Below are 19,817 nucleotides of genomic sequence, written 5' to 3' on the forward strand. Positions count from 1 at the left end.
TGACGTACAGGTGACAAGATATGTCATGCGGATGTGCATGAGATGCGTAGGTATTAAATTGTGACATAAGGTCACAAACACGAGGTGCGCAGGTGCCGAAGCGTGACAAGAGCTCACAAATACCGATGAATTTTCCAACAGGCGAAAGAGATGAGGCAGTCGGCTGTTTGACCAGACCTTAGATTGCTATTGTGATATTCGATGATGTGCATGGACTATCAATGGTGCATGATCGTGATGTGCATTGCGACTAATAAGAGTCCGATAGTAGTTGTCGAACAGTTTGCAGGTACATAACAGACAGTCCAGGGAAGATTGACAGACAATTCACTTGGAGGGTGAACATATGTTGGTGCAGGGTGGATAGATTAGTGACGACAAGCCAATCATACTACGATTGCAGAGATAAAGAGACTGACAACAACGACATAGGAGTGTGAGAGCCGGTGGTGGTTATTCTGTGTGGTGTGGCAACATGTGACGCGAGCTCAGGATGCAGGATGGCATTGGAGATGGCTTGCGTGCTTTCAAATCAGCAAGGGCACGAATCGTTTTGAGTTGTATGTACGTATTTTTGAAGTGTGGTTCGATGAGTGTGAAGAAGCTTCAAGGGCTAAATTGGAATAAAGTAGAGGTTATGGAGATCGTTACTTACAGCTGGAGTTAGTTACATATAGACCTTTGTGTTGTATTAGCGGTATATGTCAGAATTCTAATAGAACTCTAGGTGAAATCTTAATAGGATTGCTGCAATTAGATATTCTCGTAAATATGAGAAGAGGACCGTTGTTTATAACCATAACAACGTACCGATAGGTTCGTAGGGGGCAGCAAGTCTACCGAGAAACCTGAAAAACGACCGATATTGCTAGTTGGAAAGGAGCACCCGTAGTCATATCCCCAGATATAGGCTTTGACTGAAACTTATTAACAAACATCGTATCTCTGATGTCGTCTGTGATTATATGCATTATCTCGATAGATAAATCTGTTCCCACTGATAGCTAATTTCCTAACATGTTCGAAGCTTTTGGCCTAAGCAACACAATTGAGTTGGATCTCTTTCTACAAAGTCATCTCTGTCTGTCATCGTTCAGAAACCGAAGCAAGCCAGCACCCTCCAGATTGCTACATGCACACTTTGAAGTCACTGAAGATCCAGATACCCAAAAAACAACCTCTGATAAATTATGAGTTCTATTTCCATTTCAATTTGTTTAAAAATGAAGATAATGATAATAAAAATATGAAATAAATAGCCTACAAAACTGACAATGGCAACCTAAAAGTTGAAATATTGCTTTCTACATGGCAGAGTTAAGCGAAATGCAAGCAACCTAGTTGAAGTCGGTGATATCCCCAGTTCAATATCCTCAATATTTATAAACAGTTACGTTCCAGTAACTCCTGTCAAAAAAGGAAAAGGGAACACTTATTTGAATAGAATAAGGCCATTAAAATCCCACGTCCTCCTCTGCTAGCAGTAGACAAAAGTGGACGCAGAACTTACCGCTTAATTTTGAAAGCAGCTCATAGGCTAACTGTTTGTATTGCTGGTAACTCGGTCTTCAACAGCCTACCCACTGAAGTGCCTGCTTCATTCACTCAGGCCCCAGCTGAAGTATTGATAAAAGCTATTGATACTGCGATACACAAGCCTGCTCAGACATGAAACACAAAGTGAGAAACTATAGCAGGATGCCAAAAATCTTAAATTTCCTACACTGCAGCTAAAGTTTTGAGGAGCTAAAAAAGAATGAAAAATATCACGCAGAGAGGCAAACTAACATAAGATGGGAGTCCTGATATTTTCAGAAACAACAGCAAAATTCCTTATCGTACGATCGATCGTAAATAGACTTGGTTTACTCAAATGGGGGAGCACAAATCAGTGCAGTGCAATTATAAGGAATGCATGTTCCACCATATAATCAGGTGCGAAAATTGCATACTCCAGATATATCATTTCTTTTGCCGTCCTATTTATGTATGAAAAACGTCTAACTTCCTAAGTCAGAGTGTCAGACGTCCTTTTCTGATCACCCGATGCAATCAGAATAGGCTATAGTAGATATTAAAGATTAGTGTGCTCATGTCCCGGGATTCTTGAAATAATTAGTTCATGATGCTATTATCCACAGCAACCAAAACATGTTTGCCAACGTCAGAAAATTACGATTTAGAATAGTGTTCAGACCTCATAAGTCATAAGTTACTATCATTGCCGTCCGCTTCAACCACCTCAATTTGATCAAAATCTAGATCAACAAAGCTCTCTTTCCCAAAAAGTGTCAACCGAACAGTGGCCTATGAGAGGTTATACTTCTTAGATAACCAAATAATACCAGAAGAAAAGGTATTGAAAAATAATTACACAATTAGTTCAGTAAGATGAAGCTGTCACCAGACAAACCTTCTTATTTTTGTGATTGACTTCCAGAAGGGATCCGTTGAAGCTTGCGAAAGGCCCGGAGAGAACATGAACACTAGCACCAGGTGTAACAGCGCTGCTGCTGGTGCTACCTTTTGAGGGTGATTTCTTAAACTGTTTTTTTATCTTATTAATCAACATAAGTTCAGAATCTTGAACAGGTTTACTGAAAGACTCGGCATTTCCCATGTTCTCCATTTCTTCAAATTCTTTGTCAGCTTTCTCTTGTTCCTCCTTTTCTTCACTAATAATTGATTCAACTTCTTCAACTGGAATAGGTTTTGGCTTTTTAATCTGCCTCTTGCTGCACAGTAAGAATATTACTATGAAGACAGGTACAAGCAGTGCAAATCGGCAAAACTGAATAAAAGATCATAGAAGAGACTATGAGGATATATGATCTGCTGTAGCAGTATATATGTGTTTTGATTTGGATACTTCGTATACCATAATTCATACTTGTTACAATTACAGCAAGCAAATTATTGTGATAATCATTTTTCTTGCAAAAGAATATCATGTTCATCAAAGAAATATCTTATTGTTGTCAGGAAACACTTAGTGTGCATGTTGGTCACTTGATGTTAAAGGATGATTGTGCAATGACGGATGGCATATATTTGCTTCGACATAGTTACCATATCCATAGCAACCACTATGTTTTCGAGTCTGCCTAAATTTTTTTACAAGATGAGATGCTATCAAAGGTTAAGTACTCTGGTGTATAATCAACAATTTAATAATTCCGAAAAATAATATGAAAGTAGCTATCCACCTAAAAACAATAACCATAACAATGGTAATGAACAATATGTAAACAAAAAAGAACAGAAGGCAATGAATGGAATGAACTCAGGGATGTGCTCACATAGAACCAACTGTAGCTCCAATAAAGCCATAACAGCCCTCTGTGTCTCTGATGAAGTCATGAAGCTCCTTGTTTAAGGTGCAATGCAGAAAGACCAACCCAGGATGCAATGGCTTTGATTTGACACTGATTGAGCCACTTTTCAATCTCCTCTTGACTTGGATGGATGGATTATAAATCTGCAAATAACTTTTGTGAGAAATACAGTGCTAAAAATCATGATATGCAAGTGAAGTCATTCAGGTGGACTTGCACTAAGCCGTTTCCTATTAGGAATGATAAATCGGAGAACTTACAGGGTCAGCACGATCGGATTCATACCAGATCCTAGTAATCCAAATCTCACCACAATTAAGTGTTTACAGTAACATAAATCACAGACTAGAATTAATATAGATTTTCACAGTGACTATATTATCCAACTAGAAGAGTCACAATTTTAGAGTTTCGCATGCTAGATGTGAAATTCTAACAGTCGCACGATTACCGCACCATGATATTGCTCACAGCTTAATTGGCAATATCTCACGAACGTGATGTAACAGCCTACGAATGGACATCAATTCAGTAGAGTGTGTTCTTCAATAATCTTATTGGTCGCATCACGCTCACGCCAAGCGTTCGGCAAAAATGCTCGCGAGAGCCGTGCTTAATTAACGAGCCAGGAGGAAGCGAGGGAGACCTTGAATGAGACTTCCGGGTGCCGGCGGTAGATGGCCTTGGTGAGGAGGTCGACGTAGTCGGTGCCGGGCGCCATGGAGACGCGCACGAGCCACCACTGCGGTCCGAGCTCAGCAAGGAGGTCGAGGTTGAGCTCCTCACGCCACGTACGCTTCGGCGGCTTCTTCCTCCGCCGCGCCGGCTCGTGGATGAGCCGGTCCTGCACCTCCTCCTTCCAGTCCGTCGCCCGCAGCTCCCGCCGCTCCCTCCGCTGCTGCCGCCTCTCCCGTGGCGTCAGCTCGCCCCCACCCCCAACGCCTCCATCCGCGGAGGCCAAAGCCGATATGGTGACCGACACGGGAAGCGGAGACGGCGACGCCGCCGCGAGGGAGCAGCGGCACGGGAAGCGGAGGAGCGGATAAGCCAAGCTCATGGCGTCGTCCAGGGAGACCGGAAGGCGAGCAGCTCGGAACAAGACGATTAAAACGTACTGGGCTTACAGGTGGGTCCATGGTGTCAGTGGATACCTTTCGGGCCAGGAGGCCCATTAGGATGCGGCCCATAGGAGAAGGCGTGCTCTCCTCTCTGTTTCCTTCCGCCTCCCCCGACGGAAGCATAGCACAACCCTAGTCGGCGAGGGACGCTGGAGGCGCGCTGCTCTTCGCGTCTGGACATCCCAACGCCGCCTCCCAAGGATCTCCGGCCGTCGTTCTCCTGCCTTGTAAGTATATGCTTCCTCGTATCACTTCGCTGCTCTCCTCCCCCTACTTCTTGTTTGGATGGTTTGTTAATTGGTTCAGCTTTGCGTTTCTTGGTGCGTCCTGTTTTTTGCAGGTTAGGCGTAGCAATGGCTGAGAAAGGCGGGCCGACCAATTTGGAGAAGGAGCAGGTATATACATTCACCTTGATGCCTTTTTTGCTTCTATTTTCAGATTTATTGCTCATCCTGAGTGTCTTTGACTGAACAGATGTTTGGGATGGCGGAGAAGGAGATGGAGTACAGAGTTGACCTTTTCAATAGGTGAGCGATATGCTTCTTGCTTGCCTGATATCACTAATGTTACAAGAAGTATACCAATGCCAGCTGTTGTCTTTGTAGTTTCAAATTAGTACTAAATTAGAGATCATCATTACCTGGAAAAAGCAAAAGATTTGCTTGCACTTGAATTGCAGTGTTCGCCCAGCCTCCTACCGTCGCAAACTGTTATCGCTAGCATAATTCACCAATATTTGTTCACGCCCACCATTGCGTACAAACCAAGAAATACTGAAATCGAGTGAAAAAATATAGTGAGATGACCATGCTAACCCTAATCAATGCGAGGATGAGAGTAAGTAATTCACTAATGTTGGAGTAAATGCATGATGCACTCAAGGGCATAGCAGGAAAATGAACCATAAAACATCCTTAGTTACTGCAATGGACAAACAATTTGAGACAGATACTCCCGAGGCCATAGGCAAACATTGCGAAACGGAGGAAGTATTGTAGTAAGTTGTGAGCCAGATGATGTTTAATGCTTCCTTCAGACTGTCTTGCAAACTAGTCTGTCTTACATATGTCTAGTGGTTGCAAATGCTCTCCCTTGATTTCTTGGCAATACCAATTGTCATCAACAAATATGCATAGAAAAGAGAGAGATGCTGTATTTATTACCACCTAGCGGTTCCAGCAATAAATAAAAGAAAGATCATAATAAATCAGTATGCTGTTAGCACTCAGCACAGAGATGCTTCTCATAATTAATGATACTTTAATAACATCTTAACGAAGTAATTGAAATATGGTGACTTTTTCTACCAAGTGATATCTGCCTCAAGCGGTTAAGCTTGCATCCTTCAAACACACTCAAATATAGATAATGCATAGTTTTCATGCTCTTCTGAAAGTCTGCATGCTTATAGTAATAAACATTAAACATCACTACTCTTATATCACTCCTCTCAATCCAGTCCTTTTACAGGAGGAATAATTTTGATTGCCACTTAATATATGCTTGTTCTGAATTCTGATAGTGTCCTTGTGCCTTATGCAGGCTGACACAGACTTGTTTCGACAAGTGCATTGAGAAAAGGTATAGAAATAATCTGCTTATATTTTGCATCACTAGAAATCTTCAAATCGTTGTTTTATGGACTTGTTAGCACATCCTTATTTCAGTTTTAGTGAATAGCACATCCTTATTCTATGTTGATATATGAGGATAATCATATAATTCAACTAAGGTGGACAAGATATTGAATTAGAATGCATTACATTTCAAGCATGGAACTCGTTTTGGCACTTGTTAGTGACAACCAGGAAGGATTTATCATCTGTTAGATTTAACTATGCCCTTTTCTCTGGGGATTTTATTTCATCAGGTATAAAGAAGCTGAGCTCAATATGGGTGAGAACAGTTGCATCGATCGATGTGTTTCAAAGTACTGGCAGGCAAGTTTGTTGATACTTTTTCTCTTTGCTGATTCATTTTTGTGCTCATTTGGTTGCATAAAGTGTGTATAGCTAAACTTAGAGTATATTATACATGGCCATGCACTCATTAAATTTGTGAAATTTTTCCTTGATGGTGTCTTGCCTACTCTCTGATTTAGGTTGGAACAAAACTATGTAGTGCATCTGCTTATTGCGAACTAAGATAGTTTGTGATCTCCCTTTTTGGGAGATTCCACGATTTGCCACTAAATATCTTGTCATGTTCCTTATATGCAATTGTTGTGTCGATGACATGTGGGTCCAGGTCCCACATGTCATCCTCACAATGGATGGCATATTAGGGATTAGACAGTTATTCGGTGGCATATTGTGGATTTGTCCCCCTTTTTTACCACGATAGTTTTTGTGATCCACAAGCCAGAACCATGACTTAGGCTATTGGTTTCCTTTTACCTTTATTACTATCACTAATACCCTAACTTGTTTGGGACTAAAAGTCTTTGTTGTTGTTGTTGTTGATAGTTCTAATGCAGTAGCCTTCACTCTAAATCTACTTCAGAAATACGCGGCTCTTTTATATATCTGCTTGAGCCTTTGAAATATGGAGACAGGTTAAGATAGGCATTTGTTTGGTTTTATGTCTAAGGTTGTCATGCCTAACATTAGTCATGCTATAGTTACTTAGGTAAGTGTTTGATTGATTCACACAATCGTGGCTGCCAACTTTCTTATCATGGTTGCCACACTTTCTTATTGTGGTTGCCACACTTTCTCAGCCATATGGCTTACGTGCCATATACACATTTTCCTCCTAACTTTGACACACTTGCAGTGAGCATTTTCTTCGCCACCCTTTTTGTAGCGTGCCACACTTCACCTAACTTAAATGGCAAAAATAGGCATCAACCAAACAGGCTCCGAGATACAAGCATAGCGCAATAGTTTCCTTAATCCCTATTGCGCCACTTACTTGCATGTCAATAAGTTGGCTATAGTTTCCGCATTTGATTTGAGATACTTGCTGGTTTGTTTCTATGAATTCATCAATTGCTACTAATTTATGTTTCACCATTTGTAATCCCTATCTTTTGGGCATTCTTTTCAGGTGACGAATTTAGTCGGCCAACTGCTTGGGAACCGGCCTCAGATGTGAACTAAGCAGCACTAGTTGCATTTTGCAGCAGAATTTTGTCCCTCTGTTTCTCCATTTTGGTTGGTTTTAGAGTGTTCCCATTTGCTACACCAATACAGCACCTGTGACTTGCTTGCTAGTCATGGACCGCTCAAAAGGAAATCCCATCTCCTTCCCTTCCCAGTGACGTGCCTTGTCTATGAATCATGAACAGGGAACATGCATGTCATAATTTGATACAGCTTGAGAGAATAATTCTGTTGTGAAAGCTGGTCTTGTTTCATAGTGAACTGTATGGATGTCTTTCTGCTGACATAAGTTCTGGACTATTCGCAACTTTTGCTTGCTTGAGTGCCCAAGGGCCCATTATAGACTCAACAATCCAGGGTAATCAGAGTGCATTGTTCTCATTGATGTATTCTTCACCTGTTCTGTTAGTGCATCAGGGCACCTTATACGCATGGCATAGATAAGGTGCGATATTATGGTGTATTGCCTGCGGTAAAAAAAATGTACATTCATACAATATCCAACACAATTTTGATCATTTATTTCCGTTAAAAATATATATTTAATTCCAAATCAAAGAATAATTTTCACTCTCTTAGCATATGCGTAAGAGCACCTTGCACCAGAGATGCCCTCAGGCCTCAGGGATTAACCATAGTTGACGGGTATCTCCTGCCCGATACTCTGCTAACTAGTCTTAACCATACATGCACTTTGCTCATGGCTATGGAATAATTTTTAAGATTTAACTATCAAGCACAAAACAAATACTTCCGCAATATTATGTCATGAAGACTCCAGGTATGCCTGGTTGATCAAATAATTCAAAGTTTTTAAGTCTGAGGAAAATTTGGAAGTTTGTATATACATGAATTTTTTAAAATAAGATGAAAATTGTCACTTTACAATCTCGCATCAACAGAATGCTATGCGATACTAGTGCCCATTTCTGTATTCATGGATATATTGGAGGTGTAATAGCAGCCAACGTAGTAGGAGCTTCTTGACTTGTAGAACCACTGGAATACCGAAACAAGTTAGGGAATACCAAAAACAGCCCTACTGGTGGCAAGCATTGGAGTAGACCCAAAATGCAGGCGATCTAGGTACAAGCAGAGAAGGCATCACATTTAGGACTATACAGTTCTAGCTCTACTATTTCTTTCAGCTTCCAAAGCAGTGCCTTTCTTTAGTGCTTCATGGCTTTCTGTCTCCCTTCCCAGGCCAAGAAGTGCCATCGCCTGCAGGTAGCATCCAATCGGCCATCCGGGTGCAATGTCCTCAGACTTCTTTGCATCCTCTAGGCCTTCCTGCAGCTTGCCAACCACCATGTATGCGAAGCATCGTCGCGCCAGCATAGTTGGAGACACCAGTGCCCCTGAATCGAGAAACTGCCAAATATCCAATGACATAGATCAATAGCCTGAAGGTAGTTATATTCGATTCAATGACATAGATCAACTGCCAAATAACCATACCATAGAAGACATAGATCAATAGCAAAACACACTATGCCTTGCTACTATATTTTAGCATGCAGGTACAAAGCGATACATCCAGTGTTCAGAGTTTGAAGTTTAGGTCATCATTAGTGGAGTTGGAAACAAACCTGGGCATTGGTTACAACCAAATTGAATCCACCTATAAGATAGCATCCCGAATCATGAACAAACCGAAACTACCTAAAACCTGTCTTGGTAACAAGCATTTTGGGCTCCAACTTAGGAGGCAGAAATTTGGCCTATATGTTAGATTCAATTCAAGCCAATGGTTTGGGACTACTTCACATCTCACTTTCATGTCAATAAGACAGCTATTTCCTAAACATAAGCACAACAGTGCTAATAGACATGTCATCGCAATTTAGTCACAAAGCCACCTGACTCAAACCTCAATACAGTTCACTGTAACGCATATTAATTTACTGGCATATAGCGACCCATTAGAGAACAACAATCAGGTATATTACTTCTTAAACCTATTCACACGCCTTGTTAGAGGAAAAGTAACCTAAAAGTGACTGAAAAGATTGAAGAATTGAAATCGGACAAAAAGTACATATACAGGAAGGAGAATAATATTAATGCATCACATGATATAAACATACCCTTGAGTAACACTCGAGTGCAGTTACAAAATCCTTGGACTGAAAGGCATTGTCAGCATGCCTCTTAACAACAAAACTCTCAGATAGTTGGCCAATCCATGACTGGAGAGATATCTGCAAATTCCAACATTCCAAATGCATATGTAAGACATAACACCATCAAGTACGCTTTCCCTAAGTTCTCATTCAAAGCAACACTTCAGAAACAATTTCAGAAAACGACATTCTTGGTTTATAGCCAAAACTGGAAACGAGGCGAACATCAACCAGCCAGAATGGTGTGTTGTGGAACAATCTGTCTTGAAAAGATACAGCAAAAGTTCTCTTATAATTCTAGGGCTACAACATTTAAAATTGGCATGATTAATTAGTTGAAATTTACATGTAAGCTCAAAGTTCTGTCTCATGCAGAATGTGATGAGCACATGGATGGCATTGTAATTTCATGCATCCAGGATCAGTAATGTTTTATTAATTCATAGCAAGTGTCCAAAATTAAGCAAACCGGAGAAAGATAATGCATATTTATCACATTGGTGATCGGTGAAAATCCCCATCATATATCTATTTATCACATCAAAGCAGTATAAAACAGACTAAGATAACATCTACTTATTTTTTCTGTTTATCACAGACAAAAACAGTAAATATAAGGAAAGAAGCAGTATATAACACAGTTTGACAATGCAGAACCGTTGATGACAACCCCCACTATATATCTAATGATCATATAGCTTGGGAATCAAACTGGACTTGTTGCTTTCCATCTTATATCTCAAATTAAGTGGGTTCTCTTACTTTCGTCTAGCATAACTGGAATGATACTAGCTGAAAAATGTAAAGCACAATAGTGTCACAGCAACGAGTGTCCTAGGAGTAAGGTTTACTAGCAAATAGTTTTTACCTCAGAATTCGCCATGTCGTCCTCATTATATCCGTCATCCTGCAATATCTCATGTACCACGTTCAGGTCCGCTCTGGCAAAAGCTTTCCCAATAACAGATAACGAAGCTTGTTCTGAGTTTTCCTTATCATGTTGGATGCCCAACAAAGTGTGTGAAGGAGTCTGCATCAAAATTCAGTTAGCACTATTAAGCAAACAAAGCTATATAACTAATGCAATAAGTCAACCTGTTAGCACTATCAAAATTCAGTTAGCACTATTAAGCAAACAAAGCTAGCACAACCTTTGCGAAGGAGTCTGCATAAAAATTCAGTTAGCACCATTAAGCAAACAAAGCTATATAACTAATGCAATAAGTCAACCTGTTAGATAATGTCAAAAGAAAAGCCAACATAAAATGTATGGCACACAAGACCACCCTTTGTGTTCTGAACACATAGACTAAAGTATTTGCTTGCAAAATAACATCATATGTACTAGTTGGAATTTGCAATAGAAACAAATTTAATAGGAGACATTTGCAGCATCAATAATCAATGTTATATTGTTATATGAATCCAAGGTATAGGCATTAGACGGTGAAAAACAGCAGCAAGAAAGAACATTACAGAAGCTTCTTTCTGGAGACTTGCAAGACCAGACACTACTGCTTTCAGATTTGGCCTGTCACGTGCTTCATATTGCAAGCAACGGGATGCTAATCGCATCAAGTCAGTTCCATCAGAGTTGGAGACATGACCTTCCAAGCAAGAATCCATCAGCACCAGGAAATTCTTTCCTCTTACAAGGTCAAGTGCCTACAGAAAAGCAAAGCTAAAATCAATATTTACCTTGGATAAAATAGATCAATGGCAGCAGCTACAAACTAAGTGTCGACACAAGGAAAAAACATTAAGGCAACCAAAGGTTAGGGTAGAATGTTATTGAAAATTCAGCGATGTAGTTTCCCATTAGAAGAGCATTTCCTGTCAACTGAAGAGTAAATGCATACAAGGGTTACACTACAACGCTCACGTCTTATCTTTGGAGCACGCATTTAAAGCATACAGTCAGAACATATACATACACACACACTAAAGGAAACATGGAAAAACAGCACCCAACAGTGAGCAGAACAACTTACATGGCTTGGTGGAATGTGCTTTCCACTTAGGAGATCAAGCAAGATAGTACCAAAACTGTAGACCACACTCTCTGGACTTACTCTGCCTGTATAACAGATATCAGTTAAGAAACCTATAAAAGCCCGATTCCCTAAAGCTTTCATTTCATAGCAATAGTAAGAGTTGGCAAACTTGATATGTGTGTGAGACACTTACCTGTCTTAAGGTACTCCGGAGGTGTGAACGCTAAATTGGTACTGTAACTCTTTCCATCCCTGCTGTTCTTCATCAGACCAAAACACGATAGTCTGGGATTACCATCCTACAATTCACCATAAAAAATCAAAAGGATTAATGCTTTTGTATGAAAGGCCTGAGAGAAACTAAGGCGAAGTAGAGACTCACCACATCAAAGACGACCCTGTATGCATGCAGGTCATGATACAGAGCTCTCCCTTTGCTACTGCAGTAGTCCAACGCCTGTGCCACATAAAGTGCAGCCCTCATCCTCATTGCCCAGCTCAGTGGGTTTGTCTCCCCTGCCACGCATAACCACATGAGGGCAAAATGCAGCTATCATATTCAAAATGCAGCCAATTATAGAAAATCAACATGCTAAAAGCTCATAACCGCCAAACTCGCACATGCAAACCGCAATGAAAAGGTCATACAATGTAAACCCTTCCCGATAAGTACCATTCGTCCAAACCAACATATGCAAGTTAGATGCAATTAAGCTATAAATATCCTCTAGAAAAGGCGTAGAAAAATAATGACATGGATGCCTACCACTGTACCTCCAAACAAAACACTGTCTAGAAGCATTTATAGAAAATCAATGTGTTGATTTCCAGTTAGTATAATGTACAGAAATATCGCCAGACAAAACAAACAACTAAAGGATTGTGCAGCTGAAATTGCTTCAACCCTCTCCAATGGAAAACAACAATTCCACACTGGATATAGTATGTGACAAGCACACATCCTTAAATAAGGGTCCCGATCTTAACACCTTGATGCTACATTCGTACTACTAGTCTACTATCAAATCAGAAAAATCCCCAGCAGAGCCCAAATATACTGATTGCAGGTATTGTAAGAGGACAGCATGTAAGCAAAAAAACCAAACATACAGTGGAAGAGATGCTTTGCCAAGGTCTCATGAGGCATGAACTCGGCGACGAGCAGCCGCTCGCCACTCTCGCAGCAGCAGCCAATCAGGTTGGCCAGCCGGCCACCCCTCAGCTGACCAACAGCCCTCGCCTCCTCCTGCATCCACAGACATACAGCCATTCAATCAAACGCCACAAAGACTAGAGACAAACAAGAAATGATCCATGACACGAAGCAAGCTACACGGACCAAGAACTGGCGGGAGTCCGGCCAGGCGGAACGGCCGAAGCGCTTGATGGCGACGGTGCGGCCGGAGCTGAAGAGCGTGCCCCGGTAGACCACATTGGGCGCCTTCTCGCCGTGCTCCGACACGATGCGGTCGGGAGCGAAGCCGTCGGTGGCCGCCCTGAGCTCGTCGAGGCTGTACTCGGCGAACACAGGCACGCCGCTGCCATCGTCCTCGGCGGCGCCATTCTCTGCACAGGAAATCAACACCGGCGTCGGATCAGGACCAAGAACGCGAGCAGACACAGCAGCACACCTCAGAGCCAAGAGCATACACTTGTGATTAGCTACACATTGCTCTCCATCACGAGATTATCTGAAGACACGCAGAAAACTAAACGCGATTGAGTCCAAAATCTCGCGAGAATAGCCGAATTCATCGAACCAAGGAGAGAAATGTGTCGAATCAGCGATGAGCAGGTCGAGCAAAATAAGATTCGGATCGCTCTTCCAAACAAAACAACCGCATGGATCGGGGCCACACGCAACGAATTCCAGCGAGATCGACGGGGCCACCACCACAAACCAAAGCACGAAATGACGCCGCAGAAACGAACAACAAAAACAAAAGAGCGAACCCCAAATGCCGGACCAACGCCACCCCCAAGAAATAAACAGAAGCAGCAAGAGAAATAAACCATGACACCGAGAACAGAGTAATCCTCGCGAGACAGGGGTGGCAATGTGCGGTAGGTGGGTACCAAGCATCGGCGATTTGAAGTGGGGAGGCCACCAGCAGACGTAGAGCTTGGAGCAGCGAGCACCCATGGCCGCGTCCACCTAGATCTCGCGCGGCTCCTCGCAGCAAGCGACGGCTCCTTCCGCTCCACCACCACCGCCACCTCTCGCTCGCCTGCTACTGGTCGTAGGACTCGAATGGAGTAAGACTATAATACTTGAGAAGTGCGAAAAGAGGAGTGTGAGAGAGAGAGAGAGAGGGGGGGGGGGGGGGAGGGGAAATAAATTTTATAGGATGAGTTCTTATAAAAGATTTTATTTTTATGATGATTTTTTTTTCTTCTAATTATTAGATCAGAGAATATACGATTAAAATAAAATCTTATAAAGATTTTTCGTAGAAAGTTCCTATAAAATTTATTTAATTTATTTGCGAGAGGGAAAGAAAAAAGAATGATCGGGTGGAAGTTTGAGTTGTGGATCCAAGGAAGGTGATGGGCTTTTTGGTCTTCTCTGCTTTTAGCCCGTTGTTATCTGCAGCCTACTAATTTTACTCAACCTTTCTCCTCCACTTTATATACTCGCAAATTCTTAACTTTTTCATTGGAATACCGGAGTTTGCTCATCTTTTAAAATCATCAGTTACTATGGCTTGGTAATTGAAAGTTGGAATTCTTTGCAGGGATGAATTCCCGTGAATATATATATGTTACAATTATAGAAATTTATCTTATGGGAGTGTTAGTGTTTATATACTTTTACTAGTATTTGTGTGTGAGTTTGTGGAGTGTCATGCCACACATTATACATGCCACAAATTCTTAGACGTGTGTTTGATTCAACGTTATAATTGTGGGTATAAATTGATGATTTGCTACAAGTGTGGAGGACATTTTACTTGCCACAACTTTTGTGGCGGCCACACTTTGCGATAAAATGTGACTAACAACCGAACTTGCCTTGATTCCGCGTGATTGGTTAATTGACATAATATTTTAAGTTGTTATTGAATGGCATTTACATGCTACCAAATCAGTAATCATTTGTTGATTGGAGAAGAGCGCATGAGTGGGCATTTGTCGCACATGAATATTAGTAGCATGCGCTATTCGGAAGTGTTGACGTATGATATATTATGTTATTAAATCTAAATAGTCACTAGTATGTTTTGTGTTACATATATCAAGATTATGTCGTTGCAATCATGTAGAGGATTATAGTTTATCCACGTGTGAATGATAACACTGCAACCGCTATATGCATGATATTATCTTTGTGGAGTTTAAGCGTGCACATGATCGTGGTCTACCAATGACCATTGTTGTAGATAAGTGACCTCTAAATGGAAACCTTAGAAGTTAGAACCATGTGTACTTGTAACTGATATGTTTTCATTCTAAAATTCTCCATTGCCCAGAAGAAATAATATAGTAATAGCTTTGTATAAAAGATCGTCCAGGGCTCACTTAGTTGTTTACACTCCCATCACTCACTATATTTTTCTTCATCACATCATCACTCACTCCAGTCACCAAATCCATAGGCATCGTCAGCAGCCACATGACCACACTAACCTCTCGTCTCTTGATTCCCCTCCATCGAACCTACCCCTCCCGCCGTCCACTGCCACCATCAAACCGGATTGCCTCTCACCACCCCAGGGACACGGTGAACCCCCCTAGCCCTAACTCCCAACTTAAAACCCTAACCCTAACTTGGCAGATGGGTTTATTGTTGCTGGAGAAGAAGGGTTGGCCGGAGCACCAATCTTAAAGCCAATCGTGAGGTGCAAAAATCCGGTACGGAGGAGGCTAGAATCAATCAAGTGAGTTAATAGCAAATCCATTTTTATAAGTTCCATGTATATTTATTGGAACCCATATGAAATAATGTACTTCAAGGTTGTCAGAGTTGTGAAATTACCTTTTTAAATATTACCTTTTTAACTTAAAACCCTAACCCTAACTCAACAGATGAGTTTATTGTCGCTGGAGAAGAAGGGTCGACCGGAGCGCCAGTCTTGAAGCCAATCGTGAGGCTAGAATCAATCAAGTGAGTTAATAGCAAACCCATTTTTATAAGTTCCATGTATATTTATTGGACCCATATGAAATAATGTACTTCAAGGTTGAATGTGTCATAAGCATTTGATTCTATTTGGTATATACTTGAGACAAGATTGTAGGCTTCTTCGTGCTATCTAAGAATTAATGTGTAAATCTATCATAATTCAAGGAATTTTGGTAGTACCATGTCCACTACTCTGTTCTGTGTAAAACTAGCACATTTAGATATGCAGCGTAGTGGATACTAAGAAACTGATGCTAAAATTTATCATTTGAGTTAGCTGACGTGTATATTGGTGATAACTCTGATTCATATGAGTAGGTTCATATTTTAGTACTTATTAATTTCCACATGACGATAACCCTGATTCAAAAGGAGTAAACATTTGGTTTAGCAGTAACTAATTTCCTCATATGATTTCTCTTTCCATTCAATTTCTTCCTAAAATAGATGATCCGTGGTAACTTGCTGCTAGAGTGCTGACCATAGCTCCGGTTCAAAAGGAGTATGTTTGGTTTTAGCAGTTATTAACTTCCTTCCGCTACCTTCTTTTCCATTTGATTACTTTCTAGAATAGTTGATTTGCAGTACCAACGCAATGTGTGCGGTTGTTACCTTCCGTGCCGCTGGTATGTCGTGATCCCCTAACTTTACTAGGCGAACCTATGTGTTCAGCCGGTGGAGGAGCCATCGAAGATGGATGAAGGTTAGCATATAAGTGGTCTCTAATAGTAGTTCTGATTACTATTTAGTTCATTTTTTAATCTAATTTAGCAAAAGTGAATTTTTAGTTTATTATTTTTTAGTTTTAGGTTGACCAATGACTGAAAATACAAATCTTGCATTTCTAATGGAGGTGGCCGTTATCTCTTGGCAGTTTTCCTGTCGTTTCGTTAAAAAATTAGACGGAGGGATGTGAAATTCCGGAGGCGTAAGGGACGGTGGACAAATAGATACGATGTTTTCAGAAAAAGAAAACAGTGGCTACATTGGATAATTTAATTTGATATAGCCTGTCACAAACATACGCTTTCTCACTCATAAAACAGGTTCGGCAGTGTGAACCAGAGGGAATTGAGATCGATGAAGTCGCATGCAGCAGGCGCGTTCTCCAGCCAGATAGTCGTTGGGCACATCTGTGCAAGCACTCGGAGGAAGTCGCTGTCAGAATATGATACAAGTCGTCGTTAGTTAATCACTGTAACAGATGTCAGATGAACATCATGATCGTTTGGACCAGGACCGGACCAGTGGTAAAGACGACGATTCAGTATATGTTCAGCCCAGTCATAAATACATATTCTTTTAATAAGACATGATATCTAATATATAGCGTGACTAATATTTTTATTAAAATTTATTTATAAAATTTATGATATTATAAAATTATTTTCAAAATAAATCTATTCATACGACTTTAAAATTTCCAAAATAAATATTTTGAAAGATATTGTTAGTTAAAATTTTAAAAATTTGATTGAATTTTTTTACAAAACGTGGTGTATTTATAACTAGAGAGTATACCATTAGCAAAGCATCCACGACGCTATCGCCTTCGGCTACAAATAAGGTCGACCAGCTTGGCTAACTCAGTGGATAGACAGGCTTAAAGCAGCTGGGAAAGTCGATGCAGAACCGGCGAGTAAACAAATGGGAACCGATGCAGTTGCTTGTGACCAAACTGGTGCGTAAAGGGAGCGATCTCGCAGGGGTATAAGGAAACGATAGATGATTTTTGCATGAAGTCCACAGGTAATTAACAGGGAATTCGTTCACGCATCAACTAGCCCATGACAGTCGGTAAACACTTGCACTAGTTCGGTTAACAAATCCGGGAAGAATTACTAGTCTACTTTTTTAGTGCTGGATCACATGAGCACATTCCTTGTTATGAAACTCCGTGGACACTTCAAGCACTGATTGATTCCGCATGCATCTACACGTAGTTCATTTTAAGTTTATAGATTAAGATAATATAATTTAAGTATATATTTTTAGATTAAAATAAAAATAAAATGACTCAATCAATCAACATCGATATACCTATAACTTAGCTTATAATTTTATAAAATTATAGTATATTTAATAGAGCTATAGCGCCAAAAAAAAATTGAAACAGTATATTTCTAGCTCTAAAACTTGAGCTAAAGACGGTAGTATATTAAAGATGTTTAAGTGAATCATCTCATTTAAACTAATATAGATATTTAAACTATTTTTAATTAACTTATAAACATCAGGTTAAGATGAAGTTGAGAGCTAGAGCTCTATCGATCGTGATCGTGGGAATACCCCGGCTCAAAAACTGAATTTAAAGCTGTGCAGAATATACCCGTATTTTAAGATCAAATGCAGGAGCTAGCTTTTTGTTACCACCTTCGTGCCTTGGGGTCCGTTTGGTTGGGAGACAAAGTGGGATGGGATAGGGCCATCCCTGTTTTTAGGGATGGGATGATCCTGTTTTTTATTTGATTGGTTGGATGGGATGAGTCTCATTTTTGTTTGGTTGGAAGGACGAGGACGGATGAGGATGAGAATCATCAACTAATTATATTTTTTAATTTTAAATAATAATTATTAATAATACATTAATCAACATGCACCAACATGTATTAACGTTACTCTTGCCATAATCATTACTAATTAACAATAAAATATACTAATTAACCATAATCATACTCTAATTAGCTCATTAATTAGCAATAATTAGTACATTAACCTTACAAATTCTAATCTCGTAGTAATATGTACTTAATAAGTAATACAAGTATACTAATATCATTAATCATTTTACTAATGTGTATGATTAGCAAAGGTGGATGCCTTTATCCCATATATTTTGAGGGATATCTTCATCCAGCATATTGAGAGAATATTCCTCAGGAGGGATCATCCCATCCCTGCTGCCCCTGAACCAAACAACACAAAAACAGGGATCGCCCCATCCCATCCCACCTCATCCCTTGATTGGACGACAGAGAGGATGAGCAGGGCCCCGCGAGCCGAACACCGAGCATGGCCAGCAACAGGACTGCAGGAGCAAACAACCATCAGTCCAGCGATCCAGTCCATGACTCGCCGAGCCCAGGAGACCGCCCGCACGTACGCACAGTGGCACGGGCCCCTCGTGAGCCGCGCCGATTCGATCTCCCTTCTCGCTTCGCCCGAGACAACAGTATCACAGCGCAGCGGCGCATCCATGCTACAGCGTCCGTGCGTGCGGCCGCTGGGGCCGGAAGCCTTTTCTCTTTCCCCGTGCACGTACGAGAGCAGCAAATCTTTTGCCCCTGCTGCTGCTCCGCTACCGCTCGGCTCGGTGCTCGATCGACATGACCGGAGGCGTAAATGCCCGACCGACCGGCCGGCCGGCCGCACACGCTCACGTGCGTACGAAGCGACCGCGCGCTCGGGAGTTGTGCCTCCGATTCAATCCTTCCGCTCCGCACGCACGCTGGCACGCACGCACGCACGCACGACGGGGGCTCATCACTCGTGTGCGCCGTGGCCTGGCCTCGCTTTCAATCCCCTGCTAGCTTTCAACGGACGCAGCCCGTAGCTAGCAACGGCAGTTGACATTGCTGCATGAGCATGCAGCTTCCAAGCAGGCATGGATAAATGCTCGTCGATTCGGTCGCATTCCTGAGTCGTACTGGTACGTAGTACTGCTTCACCAACAACCAAACACCTGTTTCTGTACTGTTACCACCTCATAATCTGTCTCAGGCAGTGTTTTGCTCTGTTGATGAGCAGCACCAGATGACCAGAGCTCAGAGCTGTAAACCAATGAGCTCAGGAACAAACTGTACGCCCGTTATCCCGTACGAATGAACACAAGACAGATTGCGCGTCGGAGCGCTCCAGCTCGTGCAAGAACCCTTCGGTTCTTCACACCCGTCCGTCCATTTCTCCGTGATGTGTCGATCCTAGACCTCGACCTGTAGGCCTATCATATCCCGTACGTCCCGACACGGCGTTGATTTCGAGCCGAACCATGAATCTCACCTACTGCTGCGCTAACCGTAC

The 19,817-nt window shown here is 41.4% G+C and overlaps 3 protein-coding genes across 5 annotated transcripts; 1 reads left to right on the forward strand and 2 right to left on the reverse strand.

Annotated features, from left to right (window-relative positions):
* Positions 1 to 918: 918 nt before the first annotated feature.
* LOC133915104 (uncharacterized) lies at positions 919 to 4,423 on the reverse strand. Of its 3 annotated transcripts, XM_062358123.1 has the most exons (7): positions 3,982 to 4,422; positions 3,300 to 3,478; positions 2,414 to 2,735; positions 2,206 to 2,307; positions 1,511 to 1,659; positions 1,338 to 1,407; positions 919 to 1,150 (listed from the first exon to the last, which is right to left on the reverse strand). In XM_062358123.1, exons 1-4 carry the CDS (start codon positions 4,390 to 4,392, stop codon positions 2,206 to 2,208), a joined length of 1,014 nt encoding a protein of 337 aa, XP_062214107.1. In that variant the 5' UTR covers positions 4,393 to 4,422; the 3' UTR covers positions 919 to 1,150; positions 1,338 to 1,407; positions 1,511 to 1,659. The 3 variants fall into 3 exon arrangements, with proteins under 3 accessions (XP_062214107.1, XP_062214106.1, XP_062214108.1); XM_062358122.1 differs by lacking the exon at positions 919 to 1,150 and having other exon boundaries at positions 1,164 to 1,407; XM_062358124.1 differs by lacking the exons at positions 919 to 1,150; positions 2,206 to 2,307 and having other exon boundaries at positions 1,164 to 1,407; positions 1,511 to 1,658; positions 3,982 to 4,423.
* Positions 4,424 to 4,522: 99 nt separating this feature from the next.
* On the forward strand, positions 4,523 to 7,811 carry LOC133915106 (mitochondrial import inner membrane translocase subunit TIM10-like). The gene is made up of 6 exons (XM_062358125.1): positions 4,523 to 4,680; positions 4,794 to 4,848; positions 4,928 to 4,980; positions 5,996 to 6,034; positions 6,324 to 6,393; positions 7,502 to 7,811. Exons 2-6 carry the CDS (start codon positions 4,807 to 4,809, stop codon positions 7,547 to 7,549), a joined length of 252 nt encoding a protein of 83 aa, XP_062214109.1. The 5' UTR covers positions 4,523 to 4,680; positions 4,794 to 4,806; the 3' UTR covers positions 7,550 to 7,811.
* Positions 7,812 to 8,351: 540 nt separating this feature from the next.
* LOC133915107 (serine/threonine-protein kinase BSK5-like) lies at positions 8,352 to 13,969 on the reverse strand. The gene is made up of 10 exons (XM_062358126.1): positions 13,751 to 13,969; positions 13,014 to 13,240; positions 12,785 to 12,920; positions 12,057 to 12,190; positions 11,868 to 11,973; positions 11,672 to 11,757; positions 11,157 to 11,345; positions 10,549 to 10,710; positions 9,645 to 9,758; positions 8,352 to 8,928 (listed from the first exon to the last, which is right to left on the reverse strand). Exons 1-10 carry the CDS (start codon positions 13,815 to 13,817, stop codon positions 8,674 to 8,676), a joined length of 1,476 nt encoding a protein of 491 aa, XP_062214110.1. The 5' UTR covers positions 13,818 to 13,969; the 3' UTR covers positions 8,352 to 8,673.
* Positions 13,970 to 19,817: the final 5,848 nt, after the last annotated feature.

The sequence above is a fragment of the Phragmites australis genome, chromosome 4 (genome assembly GCF_958298935.1).
Source record: "Phragmites australis chromosome 4, lpPhrAust1.1, whole genome shotgun sequence".
NCBI lineage: Eukaryota > Viridiplantae > Streptophyta > Magnoliopsida > Poales > Poaceae > Phragmites > Phragmites australis.